The following is a 20,205-nucleotide window of genomic DNA, read 5'->3' on the forward strand; positions in this document are numbered from 1 at the left end:
TCTCGCCGTTGAATTATGTCAGCGGCTGGGATTTAAGGCATCAGCTGGAAAAATATGTCTAAAAAATGACATAAAATCTCAAAAAGTAGCAAAAGAGAAAACGGTGCTCACAGCATTACAGTACTGAGTGAGCCGAGCGAGAGACTCAGCAGTGATTCACAGTAAAGAGTAAACTAAAGACAGCGCTGTGGGCCAAATAAGAACGCTGTTAAATCCTTTGTGACACGGCTACAATGGAGGGAAAAAAATGGACAATTAAGCACACGTCACACAAAGTTACGCTCCCATCATTTCTTCTGAGATGTGAATAAAAGGAGCTCAACCACAATTCGATTTGCTCTTCTGTTTGACGGACTCAGTTTCCCACCGGCCGTCTTCATCGGGAGACCTGACAGAGCGAGCGCGTCCTTAAAGACGACGGACTCGGCCGAGGCCTCGCTTGTCCCCAGGTCAGCAATTACGCCCTTTTTCTTTGCTGAATAAAACATTAGCCCTCTATATCCGGCTAACGAGCTTTAGTGCCGACACCAGCCATTAAATTTGAAACGCGGTGCTCGGGGATAATGAGAGACACGGTATAGAGCGTCCTTCTTTTGAAGCGGCGGTGACGCTGAATGCTGCAGCCTGAAGAGGAGACAGAAATAAGATCGGTTTGAGATGAGAGGAACGACACGGACGGCCTCCTTCCAAGTCGAGATTTCAGCCTGTTTATATTAACACCGTTGGAAGAGCGAGACCGAACAGAGCACACCGGGGTACTTGGGTACTGAAATCTAAGGCCATGTTTTTCTGGGGTATTTGTAGCCTTAACGATTGGCTGCCAAGTGTTTTCTGTGTGAGTGTGGAAAAAAAGTTGGCGTTCATCCTCCAGCTTCACTGTGCTAATGTTATGCTAACATAGCTGTGTCACTAGCAATCACGTAGCACAACATTATATACCAGCTAGCCCAACTTCAGTAACCCTACAAACATCACTGCTGTTTAGTTTTCTGTCTTCATTTATGTTGGAAGTGGTAGCAGAGCTGTACGTTTGAATTAGTTTCAAAAATCTCTCAGTCAGAACATGCTATGAAATGTTTAGGTGGAAACTAGCGAGCAGATATTTTAGGCCATATCGCCCAGCCCTACGGTGCGCCTTAAAAAATATGATAACTTTTACCTTCTTTAGCTTTAACTTTTTGTGCGATGGTTAGCATCTTCCTACCGCAGATGCCTTTCATGGTACAAAACGTTTCGTTGACATTGTTGTTTGTTGGCGAGAAAACTTACAAACATACAGTGCAGCACTTCAGAGTCACACTGCTAGCATCGAAGATTTATGTAAATTTGACAAGCTGAACGCATTCTGGACTGTACACACAGCACGAGATCGATTGACAATGAGAAAAAAAGCGTGCAAAATTGCACCAAAAAAATCAGCGAAACAGCGAGGCCGTGAAAGGTGAACCGCGTTATAGCGAGGGACCACTGTAATATATGCACAGCCACCCATTGGTCAGTGACGTCTGGCGTTTGTTTCCAAATTGACCTTGATGTTGTTAAATGAGACATATTTCTACACCCTGCTCTAACATCCTGTACGGCTAAAGTACAGAGACAACTGTCTCTTATAGTCTTATGTGTAAATATGCTGGATATTTTTAATGGACTTTATACATTTCAGATTTAGATGTACTGATTTTTTTTACATTGTCAGTCTGACGGCCAGTAAATCCATTATGTTTGTCAGGTGCACTGACTGGTGTCAAGTGGCTTTTCTGTTCTATTCTATTGTATTCTATTAAAAGGAATAGTACACCGATTGGTTCTCTCTCACTGTGGATGGTTTGGGTTTAAACCTCAGGCCCAGCAGGTCTGGTCTTCTAATCTAATTTGCGCTATTATTTCTTTTTTTCGGCAAAGCAGCCAAACCACAAAAGCCGACAGAGCCTGCATGCTGTGGAGGAAGCTGCCTGCTGACAGTGAATATGGGAGTGATTTCAGCTGATTGAAAAGGCTGATAGCGTGTCACGAGGACTCTCTCCTGATTGGGTTGCAGGCACCTCAGTGAGACTCTGCCCAACATTCGGGCCGATGCCGTACTTTTCGAACTTTGTGCACACAGTGAAGCATCACTACTGCTTTGACTTATTAAGGCAGTCAACACACAATCTAAGACCGCAGCGTCTAAAAATAAACTGCCACTGTAACTTTCACACACCAAATATGGCTCGGCTCACCGAGCCTGGCAAACCAATGAAAGCAGCCCACCACGCTCCAGCTCCACTCCCCCTTTGGGCGACAACCAAGCATGCAGGAGGATCCCGGCCAGTCCAGAAGCCGTGGTTGCCTGGCTACGGAGGCACACACCAAAACAACGTCGCCGGGAGGCATTTTTTCAGCAGCACGAGCAGTATTTACTTTCAGAAACGAAACCACTGAAATGAGCTCCATCTTTCTCTGCCGTGCTTTTCTTTGGGAGGTTAGGGAGTCAAACGGTGGCTGTTTGGCAGTAATTATATGTGCTAAAGGTCAAAGGGAAATCACGCCCTGAAACCCAACACTGACATGAAGGCATCAATGTGAGTAGCAGAGAAGCAGCTTGACACTATGAGCAGGAGAGTCCCAGAATGTGAAGCGCACAAACCCTCATTTTAAACTGAGAGCCATCAAATTGTGAATGAATTTGTGGGAGCATATAATTTGGAACATATGAATCAAGAAGCCTCGCCTGCTGTATGTTTAATTACATAGCAACATGGCCACCGCCGTCCCGGTGCCAGTAAACCCATCGCACCGTGCTAGCTTACAGCTAGGGTGACTCATATGTTCTGGTGTGTTTTTATCTTTGGGTCGCCTCCTCCCTCCTGCTCTCTTAATACCAGTTTTCCACTGCTATCCTGCCAGCTAACAGCTCCGGAGCTACAGGGGCTCACAATGTAAGCCTGTCTGTAAAAAAAGACTGCAGGACAAGCAGAGAGGCCCGCGACAAAGAGTGACAATGCTGCCATTATCAGAGGAGAGCCTCGAGAGCCAGAATGAAAAGTTTTTGTGAGTAAAGAGACGTGGAAGCAAATGGAAAGAAGGGGAAATAACAGAATGACGGCTGCGGTTTTAAAACCCATCGAAAAGAAAATGCAGAGGGAGTCTGGCAAAAAAGGAGAAAATTACAGAGAAGGGAAAGAAAGAAAAATAATTTTTGCTCGTGCTTGTGTTGCAAGCTAATCTGCAGTAGCTGAAATGGGAGACAGATTGCTGATGTGGAAGAAAAAAGATGAAGCACAGAAAAGAAAGGGAGTTCCCTTCAGTCGTGGGCAGAGAGCGGTGGAAATTTAACAAGAAAAAGAGACGGCGAATGATTGGGGGGGGGGGGGGGGGGCAGGAGGATGAGATCTAATTGAGAGGAGGGAAAAGGATACAGCGGGGAGGAGAAGAGAAAGTTAGTTTTCCCACCAAAATGCCCCCGAGGGAGCCGCCGTTAACAACAACAAGCCACTGTCTCCGTTCATCAGGAGGGGAGTGATCCAAACAGCGAGTCGATGTGTTCTGACAACCACACGCACGCAGCCGCTTCCTCCCTGCGTGCAAACACACAGCAACACGCAGCCGCAAATATGCATGCATCTACAAGTGTGCGGCCACTTATTCTGCTGTATGTGTGCAGGAAACTTGAAGATTTGGCTGTTTAGATTTGGATCCACTAGTCCGTGTCATCGGGAAGAAGCGCACCCGACTCAAATTCAGCCTACAGCAGCACGGCGAGCCCAAGGAAGCGCCAAGAAGATGACGAGACAGGCCTAAAGAATCCCAGCTTTAACCTCCTTGGAGCTGGCGTACACATATGTGGACGTCACATTTTGGGTTATTTAGACCAAAATACTCAATTTTGCTCTATAAAGGGCCTGAATCCACTTACGAGGACGTTATACTGCTACTGTTCTATCGAAATTTTAAATGAATATCCTCATATGTGGCAGCACGGTGGTACGGTGGTTAGCACTGTTGCCGCACAGCAAGAAGGTCCCGAGTTCAATACCACCATCAGGCCGGGGTCTTTCTGTGTGGAGTTTGCACAGACATGCAGACATGCAGCTTGTGGGGATAGGTTAATTGATTAATTCAAATTGCCCACAGGTGTGAATGCGGGAGTGAACGTGAGTGCGAATGGTTGTCTGTCCCTGTGTGTTAGCCCTGCTACAGACTGGTGACCTGTCCAGGGTGTACTCCGCCTCTCGCCCTATGACAGCTGGGATAGGCTCCAGCACCCCCCGCAACCCTGAAGAGGATAAGCGGAAGCGAATGGATGGATGGATGAAAAAATATCTGGTAATTCTTCGTTTTTATATTCATCAATCACCCCAAACATCAAAGAGAAATTAAAAATGCATGCCGTGGAAGAGTTCCGGTTTTAGGAAGTTAACATCACTGCCTAAAATGGTGCTAAGAGGTCTACGTTATCCTAACAGAGCACTTCGCTCTCGCTCTGCAGGCCTACTTGTTGTTCCTAGAGTATTTAAAAGTAGAATGGGAGGCAGAGCCTTCAGTTTTCAGGCCCCTCTTCTGTGGAACCAGCTTCCAGTTTGGTTTCAGGAGACAGACACTATCTCTACTTTCAAGATTAGGCTTCAAACTTTTGATAAAAGGGCTGATCAGGTGATGCTGAATCAGCCACTGGCAACAAAAGACTCCCCCAAATCTTCCCACCGTTGCCAACTAACGGGATCTTTTTGGACACCAGCTCCACGCGGTAACAGCCGCTCCCTACAGTCTGCCAGCAGAGAACCATGTTGAGCCCATAACTGTGTCGTCTGTTGGAAACGTTGGTTCATGCTATAACAGTACGAAGTGTTAACATTATGGCACTTCAAATAATTTCGAGTCTCATATTAACCAAAATGCCATTTAATCATATAGTGTAGTATTAAGTGGACACGGCCCTGAAAAACAAAGGCATTAGACTCCGTGTCCTTCAGTGGTAGAAAGCTGTAGACTCTCGCCCACGAAAAAGTAGACAACAGGGGACCATCATTTACTGAGAAAGTTACTGAGACACTGTTGTTTAGAGTAGAATGGCGTAGCGGGTAATAAAACTGTTAAGCGTGCGTCACCATTTTGAGATCCGTGGCACCGTGTCATGCAGGACGCATCACCCTTCTAGAAGTATTGTGTAAGAGAATAAAAGTTGATGGTCTCCTGAGCAGTGGTTTGTCTTCCATCGGATGCCTCTGAGGAATCAAAAGAACTCGGTGAAGTGTTGATATTCAACAGAAGCTGTCCAAGCCCGACTGTTTGGTGTACAGTCTGCGTTTCCTTGGCAGCACAGTCAACAGCAGAACTATCAGGCGGTGCAGCGGCTGATATGAATGCACTGGCTTTCAGTGCAAACCATAACTTGGTGTGGTTTAAAAGCTGCTGCTGAAACCCTGACCATCAGCAGAAGGGACCAAAGGGGCTTCGGTGCTTTGATTGGGCAGCAGTCAAAGGTGCAGGAGGTGGACGGGGAAAGCAAGGTTGATGCATCTCTGCTTCGACTCCAGATCCAGATAAATGGTAGAAAAATACAGATAGACTTCTGACGAGGGTCACCTGCTAAACCATCCATCTGACTGAAGTAGTTCTAGTAACACTGAATAAGAGATTCCCAACACTGTCCACACTGAGCATGTGTCGGAGTGATTCACTCTCTCTTTCTCCAGCTCACACCTCCTCCTCCTCTGGGTGTGAGCTCAGATCTTTCAAGCAGAGCAAGACCAGCGTTTTACCAAATAAACTGTTTGTTATCCAGAGTTTTGCTTTGAGGCGCTTTTACGTGGAGGACAAAGACGCAGGGAGTGGAGGCGTGTTGGAGGGAGGGTGGGGGTCCTTCCACAAAGTAATTATGAAAGGGTTAGCTGTGAGTATCTGTCTTTAATCTTCATGCACAATCACAACATTGAGATAACAGAGCAGTACGCAGCATCTGCTCACAGGCAAACAGATGAATACCCACATAGGCTTCTTTCGTTTTCCGTGAACTGAAGCACAAAAGAATTTTCAGCTAGCGTCAGTTATTTCCTGGAATAAAAAAAGGAAAAGCGGGTAAGCGTGCTTTGCCTGCCAGCGAGCCCATCAGCCAATCAGCTAATTACGCTGGTAATTGCAGTAATGAGGCAATGGAGAGTGCTCATCTGCTGGCCAGAAAGCCCAAACTTCCAGCCACTTCCATTAATAACAGCAGAGAGAACCACAGCAGGGTCGTCGAGTCCCAGCAGCACCTGCACGCAGACGCCACGATCGCAAAGGTTCTGGCTCTCCAGCCGCTCTGAATGATAACATCCAAAATAAGAAAAGTAAGACCTCCTCTTCCACCTCTGTTTGGGCGCTCTGCAGTTTGCACACATCGTCCAAACCTTTTCATCTATTCCAATAGGGCTGCTCAATTAATCGAATTTTAATCACGATTACGATCTGGGCTTTCAACAATCATTAAAAATGACTGAGCCGATTATTAGCCCCTCCCTCATTTATCCGCGACACCTTAAAGGCCGGTCCGTGAAAATATTGTCGGGCATAAACCGGTCCGTGGTGCAAAAAAGGTTGGAGACCGCTGATTAAGAGGACCCGAGGGAAGCTCGGAAAGCTAAGCAGAAGTTATTTGGAGAGTGACTGCCGTTGGTTGAAAAGAGTTAAAAAAATAAAAAAAACTTCAGTGGTGTTGCACACTATTTTATATTATTTTTTAAAGTCATTGTTAACCCTTTAAAGCCGGTCAGAGCAGCACGCTCCGTTTTGCGTAACTATTTTTAAATCCCTGTAGAATCTGAACCGTGTAAGCTAGCGCAATAATTTGTTTTGCATATGAAACCGGAGGAGTTGTACTTACATCTGATGCCATCAGCTTGTCCTCGGTCACGGTTTCGTTCCACATATAGCTTTGCAAAAATTGCATAAAAAGCGCTTGCAGGAACAAAAACATAATATTCCAGAAACACGCTTTGCCGTTACTATCAGCTGTTCGTAACACTTCCCACAGTGAAATGATGCACCTGCTGTTTTCTTTGCAAATTTGCATCATAGGATTGTTTTTTGTTTTTCCTGCAGTATATAAAAATTGCTGTATCTCCAAAATAAAACTATGAAGACACTCAAAATAAATTTCCTGTGGTGGGAAACTATTTTTTGCAACTTTATTGCATTTAAAGTTTTGAGGGATAAACCTCTTAAACTTCTCCAAGTAGAAATATATGTAAACAAAACAAAAGCGATTTTCAATTTTTTTTGTAGTTTATTGCACTTTTTTGCAATTTATGTAATTACTATGGACTTAATGCATACATATTATTAAAATATGGGCTATAACAGTTGTATTGATGTATAGCAACTTGAAATGCTCCCACAAATGGCACTACAGCATGTACAAAAAAATAAATAAAAATAATATAAGCTCTGGTGGACTTGGTTCTATAGTAGGTCTTAAAGGGTTAAATAAATATCGTCAAATAATCGTGATCTCAATTTCAGTGAAAATAATCGTGATTATCATTTTTGCCATAATCGAGCAGCCCTATATTCCAAAAGCTTTCAAATCGCTCCACTCTGACAAGGTTAACCTGCCACGAATCTGCCCGGAGTGGAGAGCTGAGCAGATGTCTGTCTACTTTCCTGAACTCATCTCAGGTACAAAAACATTTGTCTAATAACACGCCAACAACAGCTTCAGAGCCGCTCGCTGCTGTGTGTTCACAAACAGGTAATCGGTGAAGACTGGACACGCGTTTCAACGCTGCCAGTGTCTGAATCTGAAGTTCTAGCAGCTTTCAGACCTCCCTGATGGTACAACCCGCTGGAGAGCTCCCCAACATGCCAGCTGGAAACCAGCATAGCAACAGATACAGCTGAAATAACAAGACTGACCATGTGCATTTGTTGCATGAGTTGGAAAAACAGTTTAGCACGGCAGCTGGTCCGAGGATGAGGAAGGGCAGCAATTTAATGATGTGTGTTCTTTAAAGCATGTTTGAGCTTCATACCTGCAGAGGCGGGATGAAGCTGTCTTAGGCTACGTTCACACTGCAGGCGAAAGCGCATCAAATCCGATTTTTTTGACCCTATGCGACCCATATCCCATCATGGCGTGACAGTGTGAACGGCACAAATCCGATCTGGGTCACTTTTGTATGTGGTACTGAATCCGATACATATCTGATGTTTTAGAAAGCGACTGCTGTTTGATGGTCACGTCGCATTAAATCCGTCTTTTACGTCACCGACACAAGACAGACGCCAATTATCAGCGCCGGAGAAGACATCGTGAACGCTTCCTGGCCATCCGGTGAAACTGCTGAGAGGACAATGTTGGAGAAACGTGAACATTTTATTTGTCCTGTATAATCTGCAGATTCTGACAGAAATCTGCAGCTATCCTTTGAAGCAGCGCTCCTCTAAAACAGCAACAAGGATCATTATTAGGTTATTTACATTATTATTACATTATCATTATTATGTCAATAACAAAATAACTTAAAGCAAAAATTGGGAAACGTAAAGTCCGAAGTTTTTATATTAAGGGCCATCAGTCAAACAATATTGTTGCTCTGGGTCTAAACAGAGCGCGTTGTGTGTGACATCTTCTTTTGCGCATGCGGGCGCTTTGAGCGTTCACACTAGAGCGCGTTTGCTGTCGCATTTTATTTGTAGTGTGAACGAGGAGACAAAAAAATCAGATTTGATCAAAAAAATCAGAATTGAGCATCAAGACCTGCAGAGTGAACGCAGCCTTAGATGCTCCCCTATTCACACAATGGCAGATTTTAGCCCAAATGGTCCTCCAGACGCAACACCAAAGAGATCTGCATCTCTTCCTTGTTAGCTAACTGTGTACATCGCCTTCAATCATTTGTCAGTTTCCTAAATCAGCCATTAAAAATATAAGAACCTCTGCTCTAAATGAATCTTCAGAGAAAGCTTGTAAAGCTGCATTTTCTCTGTTTCATAATGACTCAGTGTAAGAAAGCGCATTGAAATCCATTAACCAATGCAGCCATCCGTCGGCCAATATCAGATCAGTACTGGCCCGTTCAGTTTATCACCTAATATCTCACCGCGACCCTTCGATGAAGAAACGGTGTCACATTAACCTCAAAAAGGATTCAGAAATGTGTTTAGGCAGCTGCAGCAGCACGGGGAAACGCTACGGCTCTCAGAGATATCGCTCAATATAAATAACGTGCACTTGTAAAGGTTTATACTGTATTTCTTAAATCACCCTGCGACCTCTTTAAAACCTCCTCTGAGGCTGATGTCCTGCCCACCCGGCTGAGAACCCTCATCCCTACGCGGTATGAAAGGCTAAATGGCGATGCATTCACTGATGGGGCACCGACTGCTCAGCTAAAGGTGAATGAGCAGGCGAGGCTGTCACGGAGCTGGAGACCTCTCAAACTCTGGCAGATTTTCATAAGAAAAGGCCATTAGTATGAGTGCAACGGCAAGCACAAAAATTGATTTGGCCTTTCGCTCCACAACCTTCAGCGCCGACCTTCGAAATACCTGAGGGGGGGGCTAACATCTGAGGAGGAGGGGGTGGCGGGGAGAAAGTGTTGAAATTTGTAATTGAGGACAGAGCAGCAGCGGGGAAGGGATGTGCAGGGCTGAAATTAGAAATGGAGGAGGAGGTAAACAAACTTTGTTAGAGTCGTGGGGATTTCTTGGCTCGGCTAAAAGTCTGAGAGCGGCGCAGGACGAAGGTGCCGACTCCTTCACGAGGGCGCTTCGGCAGGCCGGCGTATCTCGTGCTCCACATCTAATCTGTGACCTTTTATTTGCAGAATTTTACAGAAGCTGCAGCTTATAAGGTCAGGATGTCTTTTCTTCCTCTCCTCCCATCTCTCCGTTCTTCCTTGCTTATACTTCTTCCATTTTTTGGCTTATTTGCCCACGCTGTCTGCTCCTATTGGCTCTAATAGAGGCCCAAAGCTTCCAGTGTGACAGATATAATCAGGTTTGGAAGAACAGCTTTCGCCTGCGGGACAAATGGAGGGAGAAGGGGTGGGAGCGAGGAGACAGAAGAGCTGGAAATTGTGATGGGAAGTGTGAGAGGAAGATGAGTAGAATGATTAAAAAAAAGAAGGCATGTCAGAAGAAGACGAAGAGGAAGAAAAGGTGAGGCTGAAACGGAAAGCACCGACTCCCAAACTCACGTTAGATTAGAAGGAAAAAGCCAACCACATAAACCAGGGGACTGACCCAGCGGGTTTATTTCAGCTGTCACATGAAATCTGCGTCATATTCCCTTAAACTTCCAGACAGAACGCACGCGGCGCCCGGTTTCTTCAGAGAGCCACATCGAGTTCAGCAAACGGCCTAGATCGCTCATCCGTAAGCTGTAAAAGAACATTAACGCTAATGAAACACTAAACAGAAGCTCCCACCGAGTATGAAATAAACTGCTTGGAACTTCTGCGAATCATTCACATCGCTCCCAAAATTCACCTCTGACATTTTTGTGCCGCATGTGCAGGAAAACATCTTTCCAAAGTCGGATTGTGTGCAAATGTGCCGAGTTTTACTGAGGCGGTTTAAAGTAAATTAGCGTGCCGCTCGTTGCTGGGGGAGCTTGATTGATATGATCTGATGTGACTTGACAGGGGTGGAAGAAAGGAGAGGCTGACGGGGGAAGGATGTGCAGGGCAGAGATCGGACTTAAAAGCAATGGAGATACGAAGGCAGGGGGAGGGGAGGGGGTAAGCAACAGGATATGAAAGGCTGGAAGGTGATAGGGAGAGGAGGGAAGTTTAAAAGTGATAATTAGGGAGAAGAAGAAAGATGGCGAGGGGCGGAGGAACAGCAGGAAGGTGACGAAGAGAAGAATGGACGGCATGAAGGAAATATAAAGATTTACCCCAGAGAGATGAGTGGATGACGAGGAGGGATGGAGGGATGGGAAGCTGAGGGCGATGACGTCAAGCGTGAGAGAGGGTGGAGGAGAGAAGGAGATGAAGAAGGAGGCAGGAGGTAAGGAAGATAAATGGAATTAAGGGAACAGAATGAATAACTGGGACAAGAAGAGGAAACAGAAAGAAAAGAGAGAGGAGGGCAACGCTGCACTCAGGTATGAGGCCATATATTATAGAAAATTGGCTATTGTGGAAAATGCGGTGCAATTAAAAAAAGGGCATTTTGCTGTGAATGGCCTCAGAAATGTGGCGCCTCGGGACAGGTTCTGAGCAACGGCGCACGCGTGCTTCATTTCCCGGACATATTTTTTAGTGATTGTTCTTTAGAGTTCATCTGCAGTTGGCCTATTTGCTCAGCACGAAGCATTTGTAACCAGCACCCACCCAGAGGCGGTCCGTTTTTTGTGTCTGCACATGCTGAAGGTTTGGGGCACTTTATTAAGAGTCTTAGCCATGGACCGGCATCATCAGAAGGGCGTGTGATGGGTCTCAACTCCCCCTGCAAAATGAGCCCAAACATCCAGACAGAGCCATAAAGAGGAAACGTCAGCCGCAAGAAGGCCAAGACGTCCTGCAACAGGTGCTCATGCCGTCACACTGCAGCTTTGACATTCCCCCACTCCCACTCACAGAAGGGATTTGAAACTGTGTTCAACTGTCCAGCTCGCTGAAGAGCAGTCCAGCCATCAGCAGAGTGGTTTTCACCTGTTCTCTCCCCTCCATTTGGGCTGTTGTCTTTTACACGTGAGAAGCAGCAACATCACACTATGTGAGGATCAGATCCTCCTGACACCATCCAGAGTCCACATGTGAAAACAGCCTGAGAGATGCCAAACCCACGAGGGATGATGCTGAAGAATCTCACTCAACAATCAGCACGAATGACCCGCACACCTGCTTTTTATTTATCACTATGTGTTAACAGACCTCTCTGCACTGAATCATATCTGTTATTAACCTCTGTCTCTCGTCCACAGCATGTCTTTAGCCTGTCTTCCTTCTCTCACCCCAACCAATCACAGCAGATGGCCCCGCCCCTCCCTGAGCCTGGTTCTGCTGGAGGTTTCTTCCTGTTAAAAGGGAGTTTTTCCTTCCCGCTGTCACCAAAGTGCTGCTCAGGGGCTCATATGATTGTTGGGTTTTTCTCTGTATGTATTATTGTAGGGTCGACCTTACAGTATAAAGCACCTTGAGGCGACTGTTGTTGTGATTTGGCGCCGTATAAATGAAATTGAATTTCATTTCCTTTAAATGACTGAAGCTGATCCACTCCACTGTGTCCACATCACAGTATTGCTTCTTGTGAGGTTTTCCAGTGGAGTCTGATTTACTGCCGAACTACATTTAGTATTGACAGACGAGGTTAAGGCTGCACCTTTCAAAAAAAATCTCCAAAACTTGGAAACTCTGTTAAATCACAACGTAAATGTGTTTATTTCCACGACGCGGTCACTTAAAAACGACAGCATGCCGGCGAAATAAGAGCTGGACTGAAACAGCCTCGTACTCCACTAAAACCTGGACATGGTCTTATTCATCTCATACTTCACTCACAGAAGTCATTCAAATTTGCAGCCTATAACCAGAAACCCTTCAGCAGCTACCCCCCTTTAAATCAGAGTCCCTCTGAGTCTTTGGATTTTTTAAACTCCCCAAAGCTTTTTGGCCTCTGATACTTGCTCTGTGGTGTGTGAGTGATGTTCTCCTGTGAGTGCCGTTTTGCTTGTTTTGCATGTATTCCTCTAGTTTGGACATACTTCTCCTGCTTGTTATTTATTCCCGCTGTCAGTTGGCATGAAGCATCCATGATTTCATGATACATGTGCAATGACAATGAAGCTATTCTATTCTATTCTGAGCTTCTACTTTAAACCTGCCGAACCAATCACAGCCGCAGCGTCACGTTACGCGACTTGTTACGTGACTTGTTACATACAGCACAAGTGCCAAGCCACACATGTGTATTTGTTTGGGAAGCAGCCAGCCGCCGTGCCGCCCGGGTAATGGAGGAAAAGAGTGCGCCGACTAGAGAAAAATCAACCGAGCGTGACCGAAGGTTACCGAAGAGAAAACAGATGATGGTTCCAACGCCGGAGAGATTGTCGAACGGAAGAGCCACAGAAGTTCCGTAGTGTGAAGGTATTTCTGCTATTTCAAGTCAAACAGAGTAGCGTTCACTGTAAATTGTGCCGAAAGCAAGTCTGGAAATACAATAAAGCGGTGCAGCTCAGTCTCTGACTGGAAGCGCTGATTCGTCATTCGGCTTTTGTCAGACTAAAGTAACTGTTAAAACTGTTTGAAAAGCTCAGCTATACAACAAGGAGAGATCGAGAATTTCCTTTTAGTTCTCAGTTTATTTGATATTGACAAAAGTTAGTCAGTTTTGTCTGTTCTTCTGTAAAACAAACTAAGATTTATTTTTAGAATTAATATTTTGTTTCTAAGTGGAATTGACAGTTTAGTCTGTTTCGTTTGTTCTATTTTGAAACTTAAACGCTTTAGCGGCTGCCTTTTGTGTAGTTTGCAATATTTGCCTTTATTTATCTGAAAAAGTCTCGTGTTCCTTAAGTACATCTACCCTGTTGAACTTATTATGGGAAATAAATATTTAAATCAAAACAAGCTGCTGATTATTTCACATTTTACTTGTGAGCAACGGCACATTTAAATCTTACAAATATAGTTATTTGGCTGATATCGTGATAGATATCGTTATCGCCTGAAATGAAAAAAACATATCGTGATATGAAAAAATCTCATATCGCCCAGCTCTACCTGAACATAGGATTTTAATAAGCTCATAAGTAAGACCAGAATGTATTTAAAGTGAGACGTCTTGGCGTGTTTGATCAAACGTGGTGCGATTGTGTGACTCACCTTGACGATATCACCCAGGTAGACATCCTCCATCTTGTTTGGCACCTTCATCCGGAAAATCCGACCCACCACCGCTGAAGAGTCGGGGAAGGCTGTGGGCGTAGCTGCGTTTTGCTGATTTGCTGCCGTTTCGCCAACGTCCGCCGCCACGACGCCCTCTGTCACTTCCTGGAAGTCCTGCAAGAGCGAGGAGTGCATGGAGGCCTCGAGCTCGCCTCTGCCTCCGTCAAACCTCTCGCTTTCTCCGCCCGCTTCTATCAACACCATGCCGCCAAGCATGTCGATGTCCAGCTCCGCAGCCACGGCCACGGTGAGCAGCACGCCCAGCAGCACGACTCTAGTCCTGGGTAGTCTCACGTCGAGGCCGTTGCTCAGCCCGAGCCGGCCCAAACTTTGTTTATCGCGCATTCTTCACCTTTTGTCGAACCGTCACTGATGCAGATAATAAAATAAAAAGGAGGATGTCCGAGTGGGAGGGTGGGGGGCTCAGGGGGAGCATGCACCCCCGACAGACAGAGCAAATCCCTCTTTACAAATCTCCCTCCCTCTCCAGCACCAAGGAAGAATCTTCTCTTTCTTCTGTTCCTCCTCCTCTTCTTCACTCGGCTTTATTCCTGCTCCTCTCCGTCTTTTGTGCTCGCCCCTCAGAGGGTTACGAGTCCCATTGTGCCGAGCACCTTCGAGATCTGTGAGGAAACACAAGAAAGGCACAGTTAGACGAGCAGTTTGAACACAAGGGGCGAAAAACACTCAGCGCAACCCGAACAGGCCGAACTCAAAGCTCACACTCCATCAAAAGTCAATCTCACGACAAGTTCGGCACCTTAAACCGATTTGTGCGACCCAAATCTCATTGCTGATAGAAATCCATCATGGACTGCACGGAGGGTGTAAGGAGGAATAATATTATCAATGCTGGGGAGTAATCTGATTAGTTGTTACAGACACACACACACTTGAATCACTCATTGCTGAGTTATCCAACGAGTCAAGTCAGGAGTATGAAAGCGCAGAAAGGAGGGAGAGGAGGCTGAGATGGATAAACCAAGAGGGGGAGGTGAAGGTGATATACGGTGGGACCTTGGATTAGCCAACAATGCCAAACCAGTCAAAGCCTTCTTGGAATTCCTAATGAATGCATGCCTTCTCTATTGTGTGCAGGGTCAGACTGAGTGTGTGTGTAGGTGTGTGTGTGTGTCCATTGTGAGCGTGGAGGGTGAACTCAGAGGTTGTTATTCATACAGCTCTTTCATGGCGGAGAGGATCCCCTCCTGAGCGTGTGTGTGTGTGTGTGTTTGTGACAACACAAATGATTTCCCCCGAGTGCTTTCATTAGACAGAAAGAGGGCGAGAATGAGAAAGAGGGACCCCCGCCGTGACTCCACTTTGCCCCGTAGCAGATGCCCGCTGGAGAGAGTGAAATCACCGCAGGACTTCCCCGGCAACAACAACACCCGGCCTCCCAGGTAGCTTTTCAACCAGCTCAAAGGACCCTTTGTTGTCGCCGCCTCGCCCTCGGCGTGCATCACCTTTGGACAAAACTTTGTTTTTAATCAGGAGCGCCACGGTGTCGTTCCCCCCGCTGCTCAAGCTTTTCTACAACGAGTCAACATCCGGAGCGAGGGAAGGAAAAATCACTGGAATTTCGACATTTCCTTTGTCAAAGTCGAGTTGCTTTTTCTACTTTTAAATGTTTTCATTTCCACTGAAGCTCCTTGGAATTACTTCTGGTGCGTTAAAGTTTTACTGAGGCTTCTTGAAAGTAGTCCAAGATGGCCACCGTGGATAACCCCCCCCCTCGCTTTCACATAGGGTCCCTTCAACTGCAGCGCCAGAGGCAACATCCCTCCCGCTTCCTCTTCCTCCTTATTGCTTTTCTGTGCTGTTCAATCTGTCATCGGTTTCTCTTCGTCTGATTGCCTTCGCTGCTTTTGTCTGTTTCAGGATGTTTTTTGTTTTACATTTTGTCCTCACACGCCTTTCTTCATCTCAAACACTTCCTGTCCTCCCTCCAGAGCATTAAGCTACGCCACGCCTTTTCTCACATCTCCAAAACCTTCAAGGCCATTTTTCTTCTTCTTCTTTTCCCTCCTGGCGCTCACTCACCTATCAAAAACACAGCCTTTCTATTCATCGCATGACAATGGGGCTGACGATGGCGGGGGAGCGTCGCTGTGAAAGCGCCGGCGAGCTGGATGAAGAGAAGCTGTCAGCGCACAGAAAGAGAGGCACGTAGACACGAAGGGCACAGAGAGAAGTCTTTGACTCTGAGCGGGACAGAAAGCTGCCATTACCTCAACACCTACAACACCGCCCCCCAAACATGCTCCACCCACCTCCCGGCGTTGTAGCACAGGTGGGCAGGAAGGTGGGCAAAGACAGCCAAGAAGGGAAGGAAACGGCAGCTCTTGGTTTCAGCATCTCGGGTTTAAATCTGGATTCAGACTGAGAACCTGGTGCTTCCTGATTGGTCAAAACCATCAAAGAGAAGCCTCCCCTCCACATCATCTATATGTTGGGCAAATTGTTTTATTTACTCCAAATAACCATGTAACTTGAACCAGGGTTCATCGGGGTCGGACCGACTGAACCGGAGATGGTGTCGCTCCAGCGCTTGCTGCGTGCTTTCATAAATCAGAGTTCAACACGAAAGCCTTTCTGTCTTTATGTAAGCTGCTGATTTTCCTGAAAACAGAACAAAGAATCCTGAAGGTGAATTTATTTCCTTGTAAAACCACAGCAGCTGCAGGACGTAAAGAAATGAGGCAACACTGTGCAAAACCAGCCAAACTAATGCAAGCGTAATGACAGCCGGCTGCTGAGGAATGCGGGCGCATCTCTAAGAGGGATGTCAAAGTAAATCCACTTTTAAAAAGCAAACGTGGAACCGACACTACAAGCCCAAAGCCCAGACATTTATCCAGAAACATTTTGGGTTTTTCCTGCAGTCGATGAGGTTTTCGGTGTAATGTTTACCCAACGCACCGACCTGGAGGTCCGGAGACGATGATCAGAATATCAAAGCACAAGTTTTCTGCTTCTTTGGTCGTTTTTAAACTAACTGCAATAAAACAAACACTCATTTACCGAAACATAGCCCGACATCCGGCCCGCCGCTGCTCAGGGGCCAGAATAAGCATCCAGACCTGGCTCCATCTCCCGCTATTATAAATAAACGGCTAACCGGACACTTGCTGCTGCTCTTCTGAGCGGCAGTGACAGTCGTGGGGGCGGGGGTAACAGAGTAAGAGGGTGAGGACTGGTGAGGGGTGGGATGCAGAACTAAAAGCAGAGCGGGAGTGGGACGTTTGAGAGGTCTGGCAGATGATTCATCATCGGTTTGAGAACAAAATGTGAAATGCTGCCAGTAAAGTCTAAACTTGGAGAGCCCGACGTTAATAAAAAGGTGGGTGTCCCTCCCCGCTCTTCTTCCTCACGCGAAGAGCGGGGAGGGACTCCATGGGCAGAGACGGCTTGAGTCTAACCACAAAATATCTGACGTCATCACCTCTTTACGAAGACATGGCTCCTGTGCTGCTCTGTCTGATAAACAGGGACGTCACTGAAACGAGCTGCCTTAAAACTCCTCGTCACTGATTACTGAACGTTTAAGGTCCAGATCAGGGAGAAGCTTTCATCTCTAAGAGGAGGTGGGGTAGTACTTTCAGTACCCAGCACCATTTGTACAACTCGACTCAGATTTAAAGCCTTGCTCTTACTACAGCTGACCTATTAGCTCCAAACAGAGCCTGCAGGTTCTCAGACAATCTGCCTTTGGAAACCAGGTCGGTCGAGTCCGGCGCTTCTTTCACATCAAACTTTTCGAGAAAGCAGTCCTGATTTCACTGGATCTTCACTTCCTGTAACTTTGATCAAAGCTTGTTTTATTTTGAAATTCAGATGAAGCACTTTGGAACGTGGATCTTGGAAAGTGCTTTCAAAATAAAGTCAGTGGCTCCTGTAACCACGGCTACACACACAGATGTGCTATTTTAGTCTTTCAGATTTACTTGAAGCTGTTCTTTGAGGTGTGGAGGGAACCTGGTGAGGATGTTATGTGGATTGCTTGATGCCGTTTGCGTCTCCGGGTCATGGCCCGGCTTTGGCGTGCCCATGGTAACAGCCGGAGGTCTCAAACAGCTTCTCAACAGGGCTGTCTTCTTTATTGGAATCCCGAAGCTTCCGTTTTGCACATTTTACGACATCTATTGTGTTTGAGTTTGTTTTCCCACCAGTGTCGGCGCCAGAATGATCGCAGTGTCATTGCATGTTAAGGTTATGGCTGGGTGGGAGGGTTAGGCAGTATTCAAATAAAAATGAAAGGAAGAACTGAAAACAAGAGCCACTAATTTGTATCAATCTGCTGTAAAAAGATGTGAACCTGCACCGGTTGTCTTCATACTGTCCTCATTAATAAAACCGACTGTGGCTCGTACTTTGAATCGCCTCCAAACATGAAGTCTTAACGTGGAGCAGCGCCTGTCTGAACCTGAGAGGACATTCCTTCGTTGGAAATCCTCGGAGCAACCAATGAGCACACAGAAACGCCACACAGGGGCCAATTAGAGGAAAGGCATCCCTCTGTGGCAGCTAATCGGAGAGCCGGGCGTCTTAGCTGCGGTGAAACATTAGCACTTCAGTGGCACTTTAAATTCTTCCCGTCTCTTCCTCATTCTATGTCCATTTGCCTCCCTCCCTCCTTCCCGTCACCTTTCAATCCCCCAAAGTCACAGCTGATGCCTCTATTATTAGCACAGACAGGACGAGAGCAGCGTGATAAACAGAACGAGAGGGAGAGCCTCTAAAAATGGTCACCTTCCTAAGGAAGCTCCCAGACTGACAGGTGACACTGACGCCATTGCGGGACGCAAATATTCCCACCATTCAACGCCCCCCACCTCCCTCCCCCCGCCTCTGCATCCCACTGATACAACAAACCGAGCGGCGGATAGAGCTCCCTCGGGACGAGACTACAGGTTATGTTTGCGCCCAGCGAAACTCGGGATTACGGCGTGGTTTACCTTTACAATGAGATTTGGATATTTAGCACGGAGATTAGGCACATTTCAGCTATTTAAGCGCTTCTTTCATCCAGCCTGATCTGCAGCGTGTAAACAGAGGCAGCTTATTCTTCCGGTGTGAGGATGTAAGGAGTCCACATTGTTCTGTTACAGCGTGGGGGAGAAAGAGAGGGGGACGCGTGTGTCTTTGTGATAATTTAGGCCTCATTATTGGTGACTTATGGATGAGTTTCAAAAGCAGAAGCATCGAGAGCCAAACGGGGACCTCGGTGACTCAACAATCTGCACTTCCTCTAAAATCTGCTGTAAAAAGCATTCAAATTAATCCTCGTTCCCACTCGTAATTACATTTGTAATTAGCTTGGCTCCAACTGGAACAAGAGGAAGAAGCTCCAGCTATAGAATAATAGAAATGCAAATCCACCCTCCGGGCCGCTTCACCATTAGCTGCTGCTAAAGGCGAGCCGATGGGCCATCTGCGAGAACATAAGGCGGCGAGGAGTGCGTCTGTGTGCAGTGCCAACGCTGACCAGCTCGGCCTGAAAACTCTCCCAACAAACCCACAAAACCAACAGAAAGTGTGAGAAAACAAACTTCCACAGCAAGCCTGAAAAACTGCATTCATAACTCCATCAGCAGGTGGTCGGGGTGGATGACGGGTGTACAAAACACAGCTGCAGAACCAGAGACTCGTAGCTACGTCCAAATCATGAAAAGCAAGAGGCCACCTGAACCCTCAGAATCACCTGAGTATCAATAACATTAGCATCTTTATTTAATTCACGGTATGTCAAAGTTCACACGTATTAATTTATCCAGCATTTTTACAGCCTCGTGACTTTTGAAGTAGTTTCAAACACTTTGATCTAAAGACCAGAGTTTGCTCGGCACAGTTTTGCTCGTGTGCTCGGTGGTGAGCGTCTGCATCACGGGGTCGGTCGATGTTTGAATATGCTCCACCCAGGAGAAGAAACCCACCGGGTTCCCCGGATCTTTGATCCATTTCTCATAATTCACTGGAGAAAACTTCACAAAAGTGCATTGTGGGTAAACCTTCATTAGCATGTGGTGAACAACTTACGAACAGATGAATGGTGCTCTGTAGGAGAAGATCCTGGTACAGCTGTGCTTAACTATCAAAACGCTCACGTACCGTAGTCATAATTTTTTGCATGATATTTTGGACTTGATCGATCCATTCAGGTCCTAAACTCAAGTTTTTAAAATCCCTCATACTTTAATGCTAAAGCAAAGAAATAACACAAAAAAAACTATGAAGGTGAAGCTTTGCATGGCTACATTAAAAAAAATTGAAGTTACTGTATGAAACAATCAGCTGATGGGGAAATTGTTCAGATTTCTATGGAATGACCCGAATGTCAAAGGTCAATGCT

At 46.2% G+C, this 20,205-nt stretch overlaps 1 protein-coding gene across 2 annotated transcripts in view; it reads right to left on the bottom strand.

Moving 5' to 3' along the window:
* Positions 1-20,205, bottom strand: part of dag1 (dystroglycan 1) — a 56,239-nt gene that overhangs the window by 13,348 nt on the left and 22,686 nt on the right. Inside the window, exons 1-2 of one of the 2 annotated variants that reach the window (XM_004558975.6) lie at positions 16,878-16,984; positions 13,791-14,476 (exon numbers count right to left, since the gene is read on the bottom strand). In XM_004558975.6, the coding sequence (XP_004559032.1) occupies positions 13,791-14,198 (408 nt within the window). In that variant the 5' untranslated portion in view covers positions 14,199-14,476; positions 16,878-16,984. Of the gene's footprint in view, positions 1-13,790; positions 14,477-16,877; positions 16,985-20,205 lie in introns of those variants that run through there. The other variant, XM_004558974.4, reaches the window with a different exon arrangement.

Source organism: Maylandia zebra, linkage group LG5 (assembly GCF_041146795.1).
Source record: "Maylandia zebra isolate NMK-2024a linkage group LG5, Mzebra_GT3a, whole genome shotgun sequence".
NCBI lineage: Eukaryota > Metazoa > Chordata > Actinopteri > Cichliformes > Cichlidae > Maylandia > Maylandia zebra.